The 22,966-nt window shown below is 40.4% G+C and overlaps 1 protein-coding gene across 1 annotated transcript in view; it reads right to left on the minus strand.

Moving 5' to 3' along the window:
* The window catches only part of Rspry1 (ring finger and SPRY domain containing 1), a 51,732-nt gene that overhangs the window by 15,055 nt on the left and 13,711 nt on the right, over positions 1–22,966 (minus strand). Inside the window, exons 2-10 of the mRNA XM_013354243.2 lie at positions 22,212–22,713; positions 15,766–15,818; positions 15,034–15,146; positions 12,996–13,122; positions 12,249–12,307; positions 10,330–10,396; positions 9,033–9,164; positions 7,406–7,521; positions 6,108–6,251 (exon numbers count right to left, since the gene is read on the minus strand). Of these exons, the coding sequence (XP_013209697.1) occupies positions 6,108–6,251; positions 7,406–7,521; positions 9,033–9,164; positions 10,330–10,396; positions 12,249–12,307; positions 12,996–13,122; positions 15,034–15,146; positions 15,766–15,818; positions 22,212–22,561 (1,161 nt within the window). The 5' untranslated portion in view covers positions 22,562–22,713. The remainder of the gene's footprint in view (positions 1–6,107; positions 6,252–7,405; positions 7,522–9,032; positions 9,165–10,329; positions 10,397–12,248; positions 12,308–12,995; positions 13,123–15,033; positions 15,147–15,765; positions 15,819–22,211; positions 22,714–22,966) is intronic.

The raw sequence follows: 22,966 nt of genomic DNA on the forward strand, positions 1-22,966 counted from the left end.
CAACCATACATAATAAATAAATAAAATAAATATTAAAAAAAAAACCCATTGCCATTGTTCTTGAGTTCTCAGTAGTCCTCATTGTCCGCTATGTTCAGCAAGTCCAGGACTGAACTCAAATCTTTAGAACTGGCAGCAAGAGCCTTTCACTGCTGAGCCATCTCACTGGCCCCATCCATCTTTACTTTCTATGACTTAGGAAGTCTTTGACAGAACATTTGATCAAGCCATCACCTGGCAAGATCCTCTGGGTGAAGCTACAGGACAAGGGGAAACTCTGATTCAATTTTAGTCATATATCAACTTTTGCAGAGCTAAGAAGTAGATGTTAATGAACTTACATCTTAGAGTAAGTTCTTTCATCTTAAAAACATTTCTAGTAGGATTAACACTGGTTTTCATTAGCAATGTTAGATCCCTAGGAGAATAGGGTAGCTAGCTTGATATTCTGGTATTCTTAAATTTCTTGTTTCTTAGTCATGTATATTATAGCAATAGAAGCAATTAAAAAAATGTTTATTATCGCTTATCACTGATGGAATAGTATGAATCCTTCCCACTGTAAAAGGAAAGCCATTTTTTTTCCTGTTATGAAACATCCCTAAACCTTTCTATTATTCAGCATCTTAGGAGATAGTGTCTTGATTCTTGCTCTGCAAGCAGACTAAGATTCACTAGGCTCTGGCAGGTCCTTCCCATCAGACTCCCTCCATTACCTCGAAGATGGTTAGGGCTCATTTGTAACAACAGTGTTGCTGCATTCTAGACAGATCAGCCTTCCCAAATACTAACCGTTTAACTTCCCTTTTCTAGATTTCGGCATTACCCCTCAGTCTATTTTCTACTATTTTAGAGTCTGGAAGCTCCCAACAGGCTTCCAAGTCATTGCTTTTCCTTTTTCTCCCCCTCCCCCCTCTCTGAGACAGGGTTTCTCTGTGTGGCCCTGACTGTCCTGGAACTGACTCTGTAAACCAGGCTGGCCTGAAACTCAGAGATCTGCCTGCCTCTGTCTTCTGAGTGCTGGGATTACAGGCGTGCGCCATCATGGTTTTTCTTCATTTTTAAATGAGAGAGTGTGTGAAAGACTTATCCTGTTGGATGCTCATAAGAAGGAAAAAGATATTTTAGATAAATCAAACTGTACTGTTAGTCCTCAAAATGCTCCATCAAAAATAACACAAAACAAGACAAACTATCCTGTAGGTGACCAAAGAACTATCCTAAAGTTTCTCATTTTAATGTTCCATATCTGAGCCCAATAGTTTATTTGCTTGAGACTGAAACCCATGCAGAAGAGTTACAATAAAGGTGCTATAAAGACCTCAAATCTTTATAAACAGGTGTTAGCTGCACAATAATTTATTGCCATAAAACTGCAGGCTGTCTATACAAGTGAAAAGATGAATGATCATCAGAATAATGTCATGGTAACAAAAAGCTTACATTTGAAAAAAGACTTTCTGTCTGACTTCAACAGATTTCTAACTGGGATTCTAGCTGAGTTAGTTCTTGGATCAGGAAAAATAATTGTTGCTTTAAAAAAAAAGTCAAAATTGTGGCTCAGAGGTTAAAAGCATTCTTTCTCTTGCAGAGGATCTGAGTTTGGTTTCTAGCAACCATGTTGGATGACTCACAACTGACTTTAATTCTAGCTGCAGGAGGTCTGATGTCTTCCTCTGGCCTCCAAATACACAAGCATGAGTGTGCATTCACATACACACACACACACGCACACACGGGGAGGGGGAGAGAGACAGAGAGAGAGAGAGAGAGAGAGAGAGAGAGAGAGAGAGAGAGAGAGAGAGAGAGAGAATCTAAAAAGCCAAAAGCCTGCTACAAAGTAGAGGGCAAGAAACTAAAAATTTTTAGTCTTAATTTGAGGTGTCAAGTATCTACACCTCTAGGACAGAAACAGTTTTAGCCACAAGCTTTACTGATCATTAAAAAAAAATAAGTGTTATTGTTGTTAGTATGACTACTAGAAAATTCCAATAGAAAAATATATAGAAAAGGTACCTTTATTTAGCGGACAATGAGGACTACTGAGAATCCCTGATTTCTTTATTTCTGGCCTGCTTTATCACTTTCAAATGAGGAGACAGGACAATCCTTGCAGATTCTCCTCATTTTTAGAAAGAAAGTAAAAATCTGTTGTAAAATAGGAATTAGTCCTAGTCTTTTTCTTTTTTCTTGTATTGGCTTTTTGAGACAAAGTTTGTCTATTTTACAGTCCTGGCTGTGCTAGAACTTGCTTTTTAGAGACCAGGCTGGCCTCGAACTCACAGAGATCAGACTGCCTCTGCCTCCCGAGTGCTGGGATTAAAGGCGTGCGCCACCACTGCCTGGCATTGGTCTTATTCTTTATTTCCTTTTCTCAGTTCCAATTTTTCTCATTTTTGAAATGGAAACTGTGAAAACAAAAAAGATACCTAAAAAAAGGTAGACGAGGTTGTAGAAATCAGATGACAAGACTAAAGACACTGACTTTCTGAGACAGGGTCTTGTTAGGCTGGGAGACTTGGATTGGCATGCCAGCTCAAAATTACTGCTGTTACTGTTTGTTTTATCTTTCTTTCTTTGGAGCCTGTCCTGGCACTTGCTTTGTAGACAAGACTGGCCTCGAACTCACAGAGATCCACCTGCCTCTGTCTCCTAAATGCTAGGATTTAAGGCTTGTGCCACTACTGCCCACCCATTGTTTGTTTTTTCAAGACAGGATTTCTCTGTGTAGCCCTGGCTGTCTTGGAACTCACTCTGTAGACTAAACTGGTCTTAAACTCAGAGATCTGCCTGTCTCTGCCAGTGCTGGGATTAATGGCATGAGCCACCACATATGGCTCAAGATTATTTTTCAATGTTAAAAAAGAAAGCTACTATTTAGAATATTTATTTGGAACAGGCAACCAGTATCCATATATTTGACAAACTGATGTTAGAAACTAGACAATGTGTTGGGGAATATTATTTTCAGGTATGTGACTTTTATTTATGCTGCATTTATTTAACTTTGTGAAGTTGTGTTACTGTGCCTTTCTAAAACACCTGATGGTCCTAATAAAGAGATGAATGGTTAATAGAGAGGCAGGAGCAAGGACAGGCGAGACTGGCAGGCAGAGAGAATAAATAGGAGGAATCTGAGAGGACAGAGAACAAGGAGAGGAGGACACCAGGGGGCAACCACCCAGCTACACTGCCAGCCACAGAGCAAGAAGGAAAGTAAGATATCCAGAGAGAGAAAGAGAGAGAGAGAGAGAGAGAGAGAGAGAGAGAGAGAGAGAGAGAGAGAAAGAGAAAAGGAGGCCAGAGGCAAAAAGTGGTTGGGATAATTTAAGAAAAGCTGGCAAGAAACAAGCCAAGCTAAGGCAGGGCATTCATAACTAAGAATAAGCCTCCATATGTAATTTACTTGGGAGCTGAGAGGTACTCAAAAAGCCAAAAGAGTAAAAATCATCACATAACAACAATAGAATTATTTTTCAGACCTAGGAACTTTTGACTACACAGCAGCTCAAAAAAATCCCAGGTTTGCAAATATGACAGGTTCCCAAATAAACAGCAGCAGACTGCAGTCCACATAATGCAAGAGTCCAGCTAACCCCGCCTTGCCCATTAGCCCTCTTCTTACAACTATTCTCTTTCTAGTCTAGGAGTTTTACAAAATAATCTTGGACAAAGCTGAATTGATTTCAAATAACCTTTTTTCCCCCTAAACTTAATTCACTTTATCTTTCTGGTACAAAAACTCAAGTCCTCTGAATGCAGACTCTGGTATGCATTTTCACAAGATGGCCAGTGAATTCCTGATACGGAGACTTGATGAGATCAGGGGTTGGTTAGCTATGAGATGGCATCAAAGGTGGCAAAGTTGCCCAGGGGGGCAGTACAGCCCCTGGCTGATGTGCAGCTGTTATCAAAACAGGCTGTCAGTAGCAGCTTCTTGGGCACAGGAGCAGATAGAATGCCAGTGCCTCTGCCCCAGATGAGGCACACCAGCACAGAGCCACAGTGGCCTACCATCTTGTGTGGGATGATGTGGGGCTTGATGATCTTGTAGCATCTCCACACAGGATAATGGAAAGCTTGGCTAAGGTGATGGCCCCTTAGAGGGCAACGGTGACCTATTTGGAGCATTTAACATCAAGACCAACATGGCCACTGTAGTCCCCAATACCAACAAAAGCCTTGAACTTGGTCCACTGACCAGCAGCGTCTGCTTCTGTCTTTTAGAACCTCATCCTTTAGGGATACACCCAGAAAAAATAAGCTTGGATTTCTTAGTGGGCATGGAGAATAGGCAGATCTCCTCCAGGGACTAGATAACCAGGCACTGGCCCAGCCTGGTGACAGGGATCCACTCCTTGTCTTTGGCTTTACCTTCACAAGCCTTGCAGTGTTGACCATGACTCAACCTAGCTAGGCCTCCCAAGGACTGAGGACCCTTCCTGCTGCACCAGCATCACCCGTCATCCATGTTTTCTCCAAAAAGAAAGCTCATATATCATAAAATTTGACTAACAGTAGAAATTCAGTTGGGTTAGGTGTTGAAGGGTATGTCTAGTCAGGTGTGGTGGTGTAGGCCTATATCCCTGCACTTGGGAGGCTGAAGTAAGAGGAGCACCGTGAGTTTCAGGTTTGGGCCATATAATGATATAGGTTAGCAAGACCTTATTTCCAAAAGGAAAAGTATCCACCTGAAGGACCCATGACACTCCCACATCAGTGGTATCCCAGGCCTGCTTACTATAGAAGATTTAGACTTCCTTTTACTTCAGTACTTTCTAAAACAAAAGATAAATAAATATTGAAAATAAATGTGCCTATTAATTACAAGGTAAAAAATCAAATAAGAAAAGTTAGCCAACATTTAATGCTATGGAAAGAGAATTTATACATGGCTCTCTTTTTCCTTTGAGACAGGACCCAGGACCTCCGCTCCCCGAGACAAGGTTTCTCTGCTTAACAGTTCTGGCACCTCTGGAACTCACTCTGTAGACCATGTTGGTCTTGCACTCAATAGAGGTTGCCTGCCTGTACCTTCCAAGTGCTGGGATTTAAAGCATGTACCACCACCACCCAGCTAAAGATTTTTTTTTTGTTTTCTCTTTCGGTTTTTTTGAAACGGTTTCTACATATATTTTGATTGTCCTGGAACTCATTCTGTAGATCAGAGATTAACCTGCCTCTGCCTCCTGAGTATTGGGATTAAAGGCAGGCACCAACACTGCCCAGACAAAGATTCCTTTATTTAAAGATGCATTTTTATTTTTTTATTATGTGTATGTTAGTATGTGTGTGCAATATGTATGTGGGCACCCAAAGAGGCCAGAAAGGGTTGTTGGATCTCCTGAAGCTGCATTTACAAGTGGTTGTTAGTAGCTTCACGTGGGTACTAGGAACCAAAATCAGGTCCTCTGGGATGAGCAGAAAGCACTCTTAACTACTGAATCATTTCTCTGGCAACCTTATAAGGTTTCCAAACCCTACAAGGTTTCCAAAATTTAATCTCAAGGTAAAAATCATCCATTGCCAACCAGGCTGTGGTGGCATACACTTTTACAACTAGGACTCAGAAGGCAGAGGCAGGTGGATTCCTGAGTTTAAGGTCAGCAAGTTCCAGGACAGTCAGGGCTATACAGAGAAACACCACCTCAAAAATAACAAAAAACAAAATGGAATAATAGATGTCCCCTGTTACAGTTCGATAACTGGGCCCCAAATATGGCTGGGACTACAGGAGAGCCATAAAGACATATTTCTAGTAGAGTGGTGGTGGCGCACGCTTTTAATTCCAGCACTCAGGAGAAAGAGGCAAGCTGATCTCTGTGAGTTCGAGGCTAGCCTGGTCTACAAAACGAGTTCCAGGCTGTTACACAGAGAAACCCTGTCTTGAAAAACAGAAACAAAAACAAACAAGCAAAAAAAGGGAAAAGCCCAGAGGCTGAGAGGCATCTCCGCTTGTTTCCTAGTTCTACATCAGCACAGCAAGCCTCTGTTAGGAGTCTGGCACCACCTAGCTATTGAGCAAACCTGTCTGAAGATAAACATATCCACCTGTCCACTGGAAAAGCAAGCTGCAGCTGTTTCATTTGCATTCCCCTGGTACTCACGTGGTTGAGAAACTTGCTGTCTCGAGTAGCCCAGCCAATCTGCATGACACCAGAAGTGATCACTGTTACTTCGTAGTACCACACCCCAGTGTCCACACAAAAAGTGCAGCGGACACTCTCAAAGGAGGAGGCATCACAGCGAGCCTGGCAGAACCAAGGAGTACAAATCAATTCATCAATAACTGGAAGACGGGACAGAGTTTTCCTTATCAATGCTCTCCACTGTCCATCTTCAGTAATTTTAAAAAGCATCAAACTGAGTGACTTCTAGGGTTTCAAAGATAGCTGCAGCTGCAAGTAGTTAAAGCTACTGGTTTTGTTTTTCAGTACTTAGAGAGCTTGCTGTAGGATCAGCATCTTTATAGATGCAAACATTGTCTTCATCAGATGAAGAAGGAGAAAAGTAAAGACAGGGTATCTACATAGAATTCAAAGACAAAATGACAAAAGGGATTTGGCAACCACTGTTCAACTTGTACTTCAATTCTGAAATGCCTCGTCCCTGGTACTTTCCTGTATATAATCAGCTCTTCTATCACCTGCAGTATAAAATTGGCAATATTCAACACAAGAAAGGGAAGCACCAGGTCTAGCACAATTGGCTATGTGGGCATTTGCAGAAGGAGAGGCTTCTTTGGGAAACATCTGTCTTCATACTTTTAGTTGAATAAAATGACAAAGATTAAAAACAGATATAGAGCTAGTTCCAGGACAGGAACCAAAAGCTACGGAGAAACTCTGTCTTGAAAATCAAAAACAAAACAAAACAAAAAAAACAGATATAGAGCTAAGAGAGATGGCTCAGCAGTTAAGATCACTGACCATGTGAGTCCCAGCACCCATATGGTGGCTCACAAACTTCTGAACTCCAGATCCAGGGCATTCGATGACTTCTGGCATCCACAGGCACCAGGCAGGGAAATGGTACATAGACATATATGCAGGTAAAATATCCATATACATAAGATAAAATATTTTGAAGTGTTTAAAAACATATTTAGCTAGGGCTGTAACTCAGTAGTAGAACACTTACTTAGGAATTGAGTCCCACAAACAAACAGTTCAGACATATGTGAACCAGTCAACAAGCACTGTAGCGCTACAATGGATGCAGCTCTGTGGGCTGTAATTGAGTGAGCGGCATCCCAAAGCAATCTCTATCCCTACCACTTCTACCTCTAGCCACTCTTCAGATAGAAGAAAAGCCTCTACCTGTTCTGTTAACCATTGTTCTGAAGCAGGGCATAAAAAAATGGGGAAAGTAGTTTTGGCCCTCAAAAGGTCTGTGAAAGCGTTACCTCCAAGCCGTGAGGTGAGATCTTCAAGTACTCGCTGACATCATTGCTGTTCAGCATGGCCCTGATGTTTCTCAAGTCCACTTTCTCGTAGGTTAGTTGTCTACCTTCTTTTAAAACTGCAAAAGAAAAGGTGGTCATGTTTCCTAGGGCAGACTAGGTTTGGAAGAAAGGGAAAACTGTCATCTCTAGTTGTCAAAGAGAGGAGAACTGGTCGGACCTAGCATCTTAGCTGTGCTGTTACATGAACTAATTAGCAAAGGCCAGAAAAGGTAGTACTGCAAGCATGGTGTTTCCAGTCTCTGTACCTATGAAACAAAATTCAAATTACAGGTCTCACTGTGTAGCCCTGACTGGCCTAGAACTTATAAACTGACAGAGATCTACCTGTTTCTATCTCCCAAGTACAGGATTAAGTGTATAATGCTCGGGATAGTGGCTTTTTGTTTTGTTTAGTTCTGTTTTTTAGAGGCAGGGTCTAATGTGGCTCAGGTTGGGTTTAAATTCACGATGTAGCTGAGGATGACTTTGAACTCATTTCTCCTGCCTTTGCCTCTCAAATGCTAAAATTATAGCAATACAATCATTCCCATCTTCCAAATTGCGTTTACTCAGAATTACCTTTAACTAGCACTATATAGACTGTACTCCACGTTAGAGCAAGAATTAGAGGTTATGTGCTAACAATAGAGACAGGCAATGGTACAGCAATTTGGTTTGTATTCTAGTAGCCTTTGGAGGAGAAAAAGTTAAAAAAGAACCTGCCACTGTGTAAGAAAGAATTAATTTGGGTTTGAGGAGGCCACCTGAGATAAGAAGAATACGAAGAAGGTAAAAGGGCTGGGGCTATAGTTCGGTGGCAGAAAGCTTTCCTAGCATGAATAGGTTCTAGAACCCATCCTTTGCATTAAATTGTTTTTTTGTTTCCTGGCCTCCCTGACTGGGCTGTTCTTCCCACCTTCCTGCCATGGTAAACTGAAATCTCTGAAACTATGAACCAAAATAAGTAATTCTTCCCATTAGGTGGTTCATATCACATATTCCATCACACGACAATAAAACACACACATGCACATATATACAAGGAAAGACACAGAACAAAGTACACGTGTGAACAGGCCCAGAGGTGGAGTTAGCTGGACCTAGTTGATGGGTAGTGAGGAAAGTGTGTGCTGGCAAGTTCTTAGACAGAGCTATCTAATTAAGGCATCGGATTCAGCTGCTGTCAGAAAAGGTCTGTGACCCAGAGAGTGCTAAATGAGAAGCGTTCCACTTAACTCTCATCTGAAAGGTGCCTAGGATACTTCTCTATTAGAGTATATCCAACCTGCAGTAAAGACACTTATTAAGAACTCCCACTCATTACAGCAAAAGGAAGGCTACTGATCCTACTGAAGACAGGGGTTTAGAAATGTAAACAAATTTTGACTGGTGAGATGGCCCAGCAGGTACAGGCAGTTGCTTGATGACATGGAACCCGCATGGTGGAAAAACAGAACCAACTCCTGAAATTTATCCTTTAACCGCTACGTATGTGCACATCCACCACCCCCAACGCAACATAAATAAAACAAAAATATCAATATATAGAAGCAGAAACACATTTTAATAAAGGACAACCCCCACTCACAGAGATTGTCTAAGCTCCACTGGGCACAGAAGCCAACTTGACGTTTCAGATAATCAGGATCATCAGCCCACAACTCCAAGGTGACCAATCGGTCACTAATACTGGATTCAGAAATAGTCAATTTATTTTCACCTGTTTAGAAGGATGAGATCTTTAAATAACAATGGCAGAGAAGAAGGATATACTGGGCAGATTAGTGGTGGTAAGGAATGAGGGGAGACAATACAGAATTTGGAGACTAGAACAGTTTTCATTAACACTTCCCTCTAGGGATGACACAAGCAAAAAGCTGTGGCTACTTTCTACGTTTTCATCACTCTTTTAAAATATTTATTTGGTTATTATTTATTATTATTATTATTATTATTATTATTATTATTATTTTGGTTCTTTGAAATAGGGTCTCTCTATGTAGCTCTGGTTGTCCTGGAACTCCCTATGTAGACAAGGCTGGCCTCTAATGGAGAGCCACCTACCTCTGTGCCCTAAGTGCTGTGATTAAAGGCATGTACCTTACTTAGCACACAGTTTAAGATTTACTTTTATTTATGTATATCCATAAGAGTCTGTGAATGTGTATGTCATGTGTGTCTGAGTGCCTGTAGAGATCAGAAAAGGGTTTCAGATTCCCTGGAGTGGAGCTACAGGTGGCTGTGAGCTGCCCAACAATGTTGGTGCTGGGAACCAAACTCCAATCCTCTGGCAAAGCATCAAGTGCTCTTAATTGCTGAACCATCTCTCCAGTCTCATCATGCCACTGCAATTATTCCTTTAAATTCTGTGTGTGGTTTATGTATGTGTTTGTCTGTGTGAATATACGCACACGTGCGAGGCATGCACGGAAGCCAGAAGCGAGAGAGCACTGGGTGTCCTCGTCTACAGGCTCCACCATTTCTTTTGAGGCAGGATCACTCCTTGAATTGGGGGCTTGAATTTTTGTGACTGGGCTGGAAGCCAGCAAGCCTCAGCAATTGTTTTGTCTTTGTTCACCCCAAAGGTATGCATGAGGTGCCAGGTTTGTTAATGAGCACTGGGATCCAAACTCAGGTCTTCATGACTGCAAAGCAAACGCTCTTAACTGTTGCAGCATCTTGCCATCCCCTTATCACTGAAGTTTTAGCTATAAAATTATAGTCACCATGCTTAGAATCTTAGCTGAGAAAAATCTTTGTTTTTATTTTTGATATACTTTGATGGTTTTCTAACCAGAATGTATGTACATTTGATGGAGTTTAAAGTGTAGGCTCATTTTTTACAACCAACAAAGATCATTAGTGCAAGAAGTCACTATACCTACTTGTCTGGGCAAACTTTTCCAGTGCAATCAGAGCAAAAAGCATGACTGTAGGGTGGGAGTGTAGCTTCTGAAAGACAACAAAAGATAAAAACAAAAGTCACCCCTACAGAGGCAGTAAGGCATCAACTTCATATTCTTCCTTAATACAGGCCAGATTATATATTTGGAAAAGCAGAGAAGTCTCCCTCATTCAAACTTTCAATTGTCCACTTGGCTAATGGAGACTAAGATAGAATCTCTTAATCGATTTTTCAAAAATCATTGGGTTAATTTATAGATATGGACATTTCAGCAGTATCTTATTAAATGCATTATGCTATTAGACTTAGTAATATTTGCATTATGGCTTTGTTAACTAAAATAATGTTCATACTTACACTCATTAAAATAAGCCAAAAGAAAAGGAGAATTATAGCTAAAAATGACCTTTAGGAACCACAAAGAAATACCAGTTCTAGAACTATAAATAATGATATTATCAATTAACATCTTAAGTTTTTTATGTGAGACAGGGTCTTTTATGTAGCCCTGGTTGTCCTGGAACTCGCTCTGTAGACCAGGCTGGCCTCAAACTCATGGAGATCCTCCTGCCTCAGTCCCCTAGTGCTAGGATTAAAGGCGTGCAGCACCACACCTGGCAATATCTTAGTTTTAATCTAGTTCCTGCAGGGAATTCTACAGTTGCTGCTGCTGACAGGAGAGATAAGAAGTGTACTTAACTTATATTTGAATTTACATCACCCACCTAAAGAGAGGCCTACATAGCCAGTTTAGCGCGGTTTACAGAAGCACTGTTCTCCCTGCTATAAAGCCTCTTCAGCATCTTTATCCTTGCCACTTCCTTAACTCTCTTGCCTGGTTTTTCCAGTCCCAAATCTTCCAATTCACATCCTCCTCCCTCTGAACACTGTCTTCTCTGATCAGATAACCCTCACTTGGCTTCTGCCGTGCTGCTTTAGCCTGGAAACTCACTGTGAGTTCCTAATCTTAACCTTCTCATGAGCTAGCTAAGCCCCACCACATCAGGAAGTCTGTCTTCCACGATTACTACAGGCCCCTTGTCACCCTATCCACCCCACCCGCCCATCCCTTCACCTTCTCAGAACTCTTACAGCACTCAGTCTGGAGGAAGTAATTTTGCCCTCGATCATATCCTGTCATAAACTGTAATTTAACTGCTGTCTGAATGGTTCTATTTCTTTACATTATAGTGAGCTTTGTGAAGGAAAATGACCCTCCTACTACTTTGGTACCTACCAGTGCTCACTCAGAGCTGTATAAGGGTTATTTTAATCACTTAATTTGTAGGCACCAACAAATGAATTCTTTTAGGATACAGATTTTTAAAAAGACCAAGGCTCACTAAGCTTGCAAAAATAACTTAGAAACACAGGCTAGTCAATACTGCAGTCAAGAGCTATGAACAATAGGGAGACAGAGCTTCAACAAACCACCAGCTTCATGGGCGATACATTCATCATTCCACCAATGGCATTTTAACTGTAAAGGGAAGGGTGGGCAGGACTAGAGATTGTTATACACTGGGAACCAGGCCTGCTGTTGGAATGCCATGTAATTCTGTTTCTACTGTGTGTAGGGAGGTGTGGTGGACTGGTGGGGTGGTATTCTCCATTACTATTGTGTAGACTGTAAGAACACACAAGAAGTCCTAGCAGCTATCTTATGACTAAATTTAAAACTAGACCAATTCAATTATTATTTGCTTGTAATAAATTCCCATCTCTTTTTCTCTCTCCTTTCTGTCTCTAATCATAGGAGGTGATAAACAAACACCCAGGGAACACCCGTACATAAAATTTATAACTCACCCTATCCTCTGCACCAGGAACTATGCTGGTGATTTCAGAAAAACAGACAATCTGTATGATGAGAATAATTATCTTTGATGTCTTACTTACCAGACACTGTAACAAATATTCCAGTATTCCTGGGCTAAGTAAACCTATGCTTGCAGGACCTAGACAAACACAGCAAACACTGAATATAATTAAAAGTGCCATACTATTTTAAACCAGTAACTAACTAATAACAAAAATTATTTTGCTTCAGTTCTGTTCTCTGATGCACACTCCTCAGGCCTCCTCTCTCAGGCTGTTCCTACTACCATTCCCATTAGAGAGCCATGATAGTCTAGACCAGCACCCACGTGTTCTGATTTTCAATCCATTATTTCTTCCAACATATATAAAGTAACTGGCTGAAATATTCTCATGCAATTTGCTGTTAATATTCCTAAAATGGCTAATATTCATTACTATAAATGTATATAATATTTATTTATTATACTATATTTTGCCTTTTCCCCGTCTTAAGCAAAAAATGACAAATTTATCTTAAATTTCTCTGAAAAAAATAAAGCTAAATTAGATTACATTTAACTGTTTTTTGAGTAATTTTCTTCCTTTTATTTCATTTCTGTTCATTCCTTTTTTGTTTTTTGTTTAAGGTCTCCCAGAGGTCTGGTTAGCCTCTAACTATACAGGGGAGGCTTGAGCTCTCAGCCCTTTGTCTCACAGTGCTATGGTTACAGATGTGAGCCACCACACTCGGCTTCCTTCTGCTAAAAAAGACGGCCCAAAGGTCTGCAGCACAGATGTCTCAATGTCAAGCAAGTAAGGTTCTTGGGTGGCGTGTGCTAGAGTTACCTGCTAGTTTCTCAGCCAGGCAGCCAAGGACTGCAGATGTGTTCCTATGTTTGGCAGGGTGGCCTGAGTCCTGGCATGCTACTTCTCCATTTAAATTGAGAATTTCAGTCAATTTCTGGAGTGCATCCTATAAAAAAGTTACAAATAGATTTGATGAATATATACTCTGTACATTATTTTCCCATGGGAATTCCTAGAAACAAAACCATAAAAAGGTATTCAATGAACTTGGAATGATCACATAAAATTATAAAATTACTTCAATGGTATCATTATTGATGGGAAATATCTGATCAACCTTAAGTTTTCTCAATGCCATATTTTCATTTTATCCAAAATGTAGCAGTTATAGACAATACATGTTTTATTCTTTTGTTTTTTGAGATGGAGTCTTGGTATATACAGTCATACAAATAGCTATATATACCAAGGCTATCCTGAAACTCACTATAGCCCAGGATGGTCTTGAACTTGTGGTAATCTTCCTGCCTCAACTTCCCGAGCGCTGGAATTACAGGTATGAATTACCACATCCACTTTACAATATACATACTCTTGAATCATTAACCAGACTAAACCCATTTAAATGTTAATATGATTAATTACAGTAACTTGGTCATGGTGGAACATACCTAAAATCTTGGGACTCTGGAGGCTGAGGCATGAAAATTGTAGCATCAAGGCTAAACTGAGCTACCCAAGACCGGCCTATATTACAGAGCAAGACACTGTCTCAAAAAGAAACCAAACACACATAGTAAAACCCTGACTTAAAACAACAAATCCAAAAACATAAAACCAAAAATAATTATGACCTAGTGATGTTTAAATAAAAAATTACTTTTTCCCCCAAGACAAGGGCTCACAGTAGTCTAGCCCAGGCTGGCCTGTAATTCCCAATATAGTCCAGGCTAGCCTTGAGGTCATGTAATCCCTATGCCAGATTTCCAAATGCTGAAATTACAGGCATGAGCCACCTCACTCTGTGTAGCTTTGGAGCCTGTCCTAGAACTTGCTCTGCAGACCAGGCTGATCTCGAACTCAGAAATCCACCTACTTCTGCCTCCTGAATGCTGGGATTAAAGGCATGTGCCACCACCGCCAGGCTGGGGTACTTATTTTTTAAAGAGAGGGTCTCATGTAGTCCAAGCCGTCCTTAAACCTACTGTGTAACCAAGGCATCAAGGCTTTCCTTGGAATCCTAAATTCCTACTTCTACCTGCTGAGTGTTAAAATTATAGGGATGTACTACAATGCTTGGGTTTACAAAAAGCTCTATCAGGCAAGAACAAATCCCACCAACTTTTTTCCCCCTACCAACTTTTGAGGCAAATTAAAAATGGAAAATTTAGCATAGGCAATGACCAGTCTGACAATGACTAGGCTAAAGACATTCCTTTTCATGTTTTCCTACTCAAGTGTCTGAGGCTTCAACACACAAATAAAATATATCAAAATCCAAATTTTTAAAAGTATGCATAGGCATGGTGGTGCATGCCTTTAATCTCAGCACACAGGCAAATTTCTAAGTTTGAGGCCAGTCTGGTCTACAAAGTGAGTTTTAGGCCTGTAAAGGCTACATAATACCCTGTCTCAAACAAAACAAAACGCGTACACGGAGGCAGTCTGTAGAAGGTAAAGGCCAAAGCAATGAAAATTTAACATTTGTGTCCTAGTTAGATTATGAGCCGGGCTATGCAAACCTCTAATGTGCTTAAGTAAGACTCAGAAGAGCTTTTGGTACTGTACTTTTCCTCTTAATAGAAATCTTGGTTATGAGGAAGTTTCTCAGAGGCAGATAAATTCAGCTTATTTTCTTCTAGTTTTTAGACAAATCTTTCTACTTTAAACATTAAAAAAAATGCTGAACTAAAACTACTGAAAGAGGATATAGCACTTCATTAATAATAAAAATTTTCTTACTCCTACCCAGTAATATAGACCTCAAGTATATAAAGTCTATCAAATGCTTCTGTGATTATTCATGCTGTGTACAAATGGCACAGATGACAATTCCATGAAGATTAGTTTAACTTACTTTAGTAGGCAATGGACATTCGTCTAGTAACAAGGTTATAACAGCTGGTCCCAATGGATCTTCCAATGGAATAACTCTAATTAAAGACTGGACAACATCCAACCATCCTTCATCTAAGGGCAAACCAAGAAGATTATATAAAAGAGCCACTATTTTGAAAACATGAGAACATACAAAAGGACTTCACATCAACAAAGCAACATTTTTGGCCTTTATGCAGTGGCTTTAAGAAGCCAGAAAAGCTGACCTGGGTACTATCATAAATCCCTAGTTGCCATGATGAAGCCAAAACCCTGTTACAGGTATCTTGTGACTCAAGGGCATTTTTAATTGGAGAAAAATTAAGCTATAGCCTTGATTCTCAGATTATGATTAAAATAGTTTTAAGCGACTCACTTGTTGAACAGGATTGAACTATGTAAACTCAGCACTTGGCTCGATTTTAGAATAATACTTAGGATACTGAAAGACAAACAATAGGACAAGTACAAAGATGCACCAATAAAGTTTTAAATCTCAATCAAATGAGATACAGTCATCACTGAGATGAGTAGCTCAATATTGAGGATGCAATGTATGGTCCTTATTACACTTTTACAGGAGACTTCCATACACCCAGAACCTTTTCTATGTTACATATGGCATTTTTACAATCTTTTATCTTTAAAAAGGTAGTCATACATTTTTCAATATTTTTAATAGGAAGCATTAAAAATAAAAACTTTAAAATACCTGTTTCTGCCATTTCATGTAATGTAATCATTGAGTAGGGAGGTTCCTGATCACTGAAAAACAAATATTCCAGACATTAGACTTAAATTTAATTCCAAATAAATTCAAACTGGAAGTATGGGGCCAAAACAGAGACAAGAAATCAACATGAATGGATGTTAGGCAAGAGACGGAAGAGACGACTGTAAGAACAAATGTAGGCCATAGGTGCTCGCTTCCAGTCATGGGATGGCGCCCAAAAAAAGCAGATCACATACTAAAACTAGGGACAAGAGTTCTCAGCTTTGCTTCTCAAGGCCCAGTGGCAGCTGACACATGCCAGAAAGGTCATCAGCATCTTCCTCACACTTACCTTGAACAGCTGTTAGGATGGGAGGTGGTAATTCCACCGAGGACTTAGGAATCAAGGGCCTACAGATATATTACACTTACAAGACTTATTCTAAAAAAAACAAAAAATCACTGTTTGTTTAAACTTTATAAAATGTTAACAGCCGAATCCAAAAACGAAAGCAAGAGGAATTATTTAATAGTGTAGATAGCTCTCTAAAATGGAATTAGATGTCTCAATGGGTTTTAACACTGTCACCCCAGGCGTTCTAGAGAGGTGTTTCAGGGGAGCATCAGTGTTGAAACATTTTCCACCAAACAATGATAATTCAAATTGCTTAAGGACTCACCTTTTGTTTATAAGTTTTGGATTTCTGTTTTTTTGTGTGGGTGTATGTGCAGATATGTGTGTTTGTGTGTGCGTGCGCGTGTGGAGGCAGAGACTGATGTCATGTTCCATCACTCTCCACCTGACTTTTCAAGACAGTGTCTCTCAGTGAACCTGAAGCTCACCATTTCAGCTAGACTGATGGCCAGTGAGCACCCCTGGGATCCACCTGTCTCCACTCTCCCAGTGCCAGGGCTATAGATGCACCCAGCTTCTACCCAGGTGCTGGGGATCCAGAACTCAGGGTGCTCAGCTTGCCAGGTAATGGTCCTCATGCTGCGCAGCAAGCAGTTTACTCACGGAGCCATCTCGTCAGCCCTGGGTTTCTGTTTCCTACTATGGAAAAAACAAGCAAACAAACATAAAAACTATTGTCTTCAGTCATTTAATCCTCAGAACAACTTTGAGATAAGGAGATTACTACATTTATCTCAGATGTTCATTAGGTGCTTGTTACTTGGCAAACCTGTGTCTTTTCACAAGGTGGGTTAATTATTTAAAAGGTGTTTGAGGGCCAGTGAGATGACTCAGAGGGTGAAGGTGTCTGCTGAGCAAACCTGATGACCTGGGTTCTACCTCCGTCTTATAGTAGGAGACTTCCAAAAGTTATCCTCTGTCTTCCACATATACACCATACCCCAGGAGCACCCATGCCTCCCACCACGAACATAAATAAATGTTTTAGGTGGGGCACAGTAGCACATGCCTGTAATCTCAGTACTCAAGAGGTTGAGATAGGAGTTCTTGTCTCAAAATAAAAAGAAAAAAACACTTAAAAATATAACTATTGCACACATTCCCAAAGGACAGTATATCAATAATAAAGTCAAATATGCACATACCTAACATCTTTAGAGAAAGTTACATAGGTCTACACATAAGCATATATTTTTGCTATTTATCACAGGGTATTTGCAATAAGAATTTTGCATTTGCCTAAGTAACTATTACCATATGAAAATACATGACAAATTATGGTACTTATTTTGTCAGTTGGGTAGTGGTGGTGCACGCCTTTAATCCCAGCACTTGGAAGACAGAGGCAGGTAGATTTCTGTGAGTTTAAGGACAGCCTGATCTACAAAGGGAGTTCCAGGACAGCCAGGGCTACAAAGAGAAACCCTGTCTCTAAAAACAAAACAAAAAGGACTTTCAAGCATACAAAGGAATTCTCTGTAGCAGCCAGAAGCAGGCATAGATTTACATATAGCAATACAGGTCTCAAACATAATAATGAGAAAAAAATTTTAAGAAAAGTTTTCTATAATTAAATTGATAATGTACTTTTTAAAACCCACCAACCCCTCTCTATAAATATTCTTCTGATACAGATGCAAGTAAATGTAAGCTTGAAACTGGAACACTAGTATGATTACCTACTGATATGTGAAGGGGGGTGATGAAAAAAATAAAATTCAGAAAAAAAATAATAAAATGCAACAGAGCCAGCAGCCAAAAAGGTAAGTAAATATTGCTTGTCTATGTGGAGATACATAAAGGACACAAACACATTCCTCTGTCAAAGTAGATACATGTCCAATGAGGCAGAAACAGCAGACATTTCTGATGGATGGTGTGCCAGAGGATTACCGAGCTGTAGGCTGTGAAATGGACAGAGGACTGAGGATGCTCAGCTTGCTTCATCTATGGTAGGACAGGAAAGCTGCACAAAGTAATCTGGAGCATGGATCCCTTTCAGTGAAAGGAGTTAAGAAAGCTGAAGGATAATTAGAGATACAAGTGCTGTAAAGTCTCCAGTGACAATTTTTTTTTAAAGGCAAAATAAAATTCATGTTACAGGCCTTATCTTTTTACAGAATTGGAAACCCAGAACTATCGATTTTAATTAGGTTTACTTGGAGACTGGGGGAGCTTATTAGCATGGCATAGTGAGGAAAAACGCAGGAGGAAATCTGCATCTGGGTATGATGGCACATGCCTGTAACTGAGCAGTTTAAGAGGCTGAAGTGGGAAGACCTCACACTGTTGCCTGCCCCACCTACACAGTGAAACCTTGTCTCAGAGAGAAAGGAGAAAAAGGAGTCTGTAAATTAAACTTCCAAACATGTTTAGAAAAATTCAAAACCCAGGCTGGAGAGATGGCTCAGTGGTTAAGAGCATTGCCTGATCTTCCAAAGGTCCTGAGTTCAATTCCCAGCAACCACATGGTGGCTCACAATCACCTGTTATGAAGTCTGGTGCCCTCTTCTGGCCTGCAGGCATACACACAGACAGAATATTTTATACATACAGAGCTAGTTCCAGGACAGGCTCCAAGGCCACAGAGAAACCCTGACTCAAAAAAAACAAAAAAACAAAAAAACAAAAACAAACAAAAAAAAAAAGATCATAACAATCTGAGCCACTATTCAAAATAAGCAAAGATTTTTTTTTTTATTTTATTTTTTGGTTTTTCGAGACAGGGCTTCTCTGTGGTTTTGGAGCCCGTCCTGGAACTAGCTCTTGTAGACCAGGCTGGTCTCGAACTCACAGAGATCCACCTGCCTCTGCCTCCTGAGTGCTGGGATTAAAGGCCTGCGCCACCACCGCCTGGCATAAGCAAAGATTTTAAAAATGATTTTAAAATAAGCTTATTTGCAGGAACAACAACTATAAGAAGTACATGAAAACAAAATGGCCAAACAAAAACCAAGAAGCAGACATGAAAAAGAAAAGAAAATGGAATTCGGATATGCCAGAAAGAGAAACTGAGTGAATCTGAAGAGAACATGGCTGTACTCTGCCATTTAGGAGGCTGAGGCGGGGAGAAAATCCTGAGTTTGCGAGACCTTGACTCAAAAAGGGGGCAGAGGCATATACATACAGGGAAAAATACTGAAGGATTCACTTTGAATACCAGAAATATTCAAAGATGTAATAGCTGAGAATTTCCAGAACTGAAGAACAAACACAAAGGATTAAAATCAGGCAGCCACAACAAGAAGAAGGCCAAGTATAAAGGCATGCTGCGATTAGGCCATTTATTTCAAAATAAAGTTTGGAGAACTAGAAAAAACAGCATAAAAACTTTGCTCCACAGCCTCTCTGCCATGGCACTGGGCACCTGCTGTCTTCTCACACCAGCTGCATTTCTTCCTAAGCAAACAAGAAAATCTAACCAAGAGACTATTTGGTAACTGCCACATCTACATCTGTAACAGATTTATATATATTCTTGCTACATCCCTTTGTCCTGTCCTTTGTAGTTCTTGACATTTCATCTTGACAACCTCAAGAACCAAGTTATAAAATTACCCTTTAGTATCTTCTGAAATCAAGTCAGGAACTTGATTTCTGGGGATATGGCTCTGCAGATAACGCACAAGCGTGAGGACCTGAGTTTGAGTCCCCAGTACCCACATATACCCACATAAGAGTCTGGTGCAGCAATCCCAGAGATGACAGGCAGAGACAGAAGTCCTCTAAGTCTGCAAGCCAGTTCACAACAAAAGAGGCAGGTCTCAAACAGGCAGAGGGTGAGGACAGACATCCGGGTTGTTCTCTGACCTCCACACCCACGGCAAGCACGTGCCTGCACTCAGAAGGCTTGGTGCGCACGTGAGCACGCACACACACATACATACATCACACACACAATAATAATTAAACTATAAAGCTGGGTTATCTCTGTAATCCCAGGTATTCTGGAGGCAAGGCAAGAGGATTGCAAGCTTAAGACCTGCTTTACTTTTCCAGTCTCAGAAATTATACTTATCATTCTAGAGACAAATTTAAATAGAAGTCACCTTGTTACTCAAGCATTAGTACTTGACTCCCTCCCCCCCCCTTTTTTTTTGGAGATAGAGTTTCTCTGTGTAGCCTCGGTTGTCTGGAACTCAAATTCTGAGATCTGCCTGCCCTCTCTGGGATTAAAGAGATTTGCTTACCTCTGCTGGGATTAAAGGCACACTTGCTTCTCCTATGTGAATTATTATGAGCTTGATTAACAAGAAGACTTAAAATTTGTAATGCTTGCTTGGAACTTGGAACTAAAGCTTGCTCCTATATCCTTTACACTTGCCTTTAAAATATAGCAAACCTACTCTGTACCCGTTTCTCAATTGCTTAATTAACATTGTTGTGGTTTACTTCCTTGTTTGGAAAGGATAATTTTCCATTATAGTTATATAATATGAAGGATAACTTTTAAAAGAAATATTCTTTTGTGTGTGTTGAATCTAGTTAAGAGCTTAATGGATATTAGTCAAGTGTTCTAACTTGAACTAATATCCCTAACCCCCCCCCCAAATTATTATTCTTGATCAACAAATAATTCAGCACTGTGTGGAAGACTCTAATATAGCTCTAAGGATTTGTTTGTATATTTTAGGTGCACAGTGTTTTTTTCTTTATCATTTTTTAAAGAATTAAACAAAACTGCTTTTATTAGTGTGATTATTAAATACTTAGAAATTTTCTGGCAGGGCCTAAAGCAAAAACTGAAAATGACTGCTATCTTTTGAGCACTGCCTTTTCTATTTTTCTAATATTACTGAGTTTTTTTGTTTTTTTTTTTTTTCCAGACGGGATTTCTCTGTGGCTTTGGAGCCTGTCCTGGAACTAGCTCTGTAGACCAGGCTGGTCTCGAACTCACAGAGATCTGACTGCCTCTGCCTCCCGAGTGCTGGGATTAAAGGTGTGTGGCACCATCGCCCGGCTTAATACTGAGTTTTTTAAAAAAGATTTATTTGCCGGGCCATGGTGATGCGCACCTTTAATCCCAGCACTTGGGAGGCAGAGGCAGGTGAACCCCTGTGAGTTGGAGGTCAGCCTGGTCTACAAGAGCTGGTTCCAGGACAGGTAGGACTGTTACACAGGGAAACCATGTCTCAAACAATAAAAAAAAAAAAAAAAAGGATTTATTTAATGTGCATTTGTGTTTTGCTTACATGCATATCTGTGTGAAGGTGCCCTAGAACTGGAGTTACAGACAGTTGTGAGCTGCCATGTGGGTGCTGGGATTTGAACCTGGGTCCTTCGGAAGAACAGTCAGCACTCTTAACCACTGAACCATCTCTCCAGACAAAGAATAATAATTAAAAAAAAAAAAGATTAGAGAAGTACCTTGCTCAATGTGATAAAGTTAGTAATGAGCTAGAATCTGAATCAGGCCCTTCGTGGTCTAACTTAGGCACTTACTAAATAACTTTGAACTTTTTTCAATTTGAACAATATCCTTTAATTTCACTGCCATTCAAACTTAGATTTTGTTTTTAGACAAAGCAGGAGAAGGAGAACACAGGCCCAGGTGTGCCCTGAAGTTTCAACTTACAATTTCTTCAAATGGCTCTAACAGGCTAAATAAGAAATAAGAAAGCAGGAGAGAGAGAGAGAAGTTGCACGCAGCCATATTCTTGGTAAGACTACTTATCTTGAATATATGATCAGCAGAACAGATTGGCAAGCACAGTAATGGATCTTCAAGAAAGCATTTTCTCATTTCCTACTTCAGCAAGTAACACAAACTCACTCACCCTTATAAAGATCATGTTCTCAGTAAGAGTTTTATGTACAGAAGCATTCAAACTTTTCCAGACAGGAGAAGATGACAGCAAGTAAAAACATCCAACCTTATTTACTCTGCCAGAGGAGAAATAAGCATTCTCTCTTGGCCTAGGAGACAAGGCTTGGCAAATAGAACTTAAATGAATGGAAGGAGTCCAAAAGTGGTGGTTCCTGGCAGAACACTTTCCATGACACTGGTGGCGACAGTAAGTCAGATACTTACTTATCTACAAGAGTCCGTATTACCGCCAGTGTATCCAGCACTAACCCATCCACATTTTGTTTCTTTCTCCTTGGTTCATGTGGTCCTCGGCCTCTCCTTGGAGGCCGAACAGGGTCCCGAGGTTGGCTCCTAATGTCAGCAGTAGGGACTGCACTGTTTTCAGCCTGCTGCTGGTGGGTGTCAACACTGTCTTCTGCTCCACTGTCATCTCGGCAGATACAGGAATTACCCATAGTAGTAGTGGCACCTGTAGTCCCCAACAGGTGGGCTATGTGCTCCTCAAGAGTCAACAGCAGACCCTGGCCAAGGCTTCTGCTTGCTAAGAACACAGCCCAACCAAAGACAATCATTTAGATAGTTTTCAGTTTCCCAGGTACTGTTTCCATGATGTGGAGTTGAACTCGCATTCTATTCATTTCTAACAACTGCGTGCTGGAGAAGGTCGGACAGCTGACTTCCAACATTATCAACCACCAGGAATGCTGGCCATGCACTGGCAGTTCTACAAGAGAGGAAAAGAGAAAGGAAATTAACAGAAGATCGTGGTTACCCAATTACTCAAATTTTGCTAGTGTGGTTTTAATAGCATTCAGATTACAATGAAATATCACCTTGGTTATTTTTACAGGTTCCCATTATAAAGATATCTTTGGATAACAGATCAACAATTCCTTTTAAATTAAAAAATAAACATAAAGGCGCTGGGCGATGGTGGCGCACGCCTTTAATCCCAGCACTCGGGAGGCAGAGGCAGG

The sequence above is a fragment of the Microtus ochrogaster genome, chromosome 4 (assembly GCF_000317375.1).
Source record: "Microtus ochrogaster isolate Prairie Vole_2 chromosome 4, MicOch1.0, whole genome shotgun sequence".
Classification (NCBI taxonomy): domain Eukaryota; kingdom Metazoa; phylum Chordata; class Mammalia; order Rodentia; family Cricetidae; genus Microtus; species Microtus ochrogaster.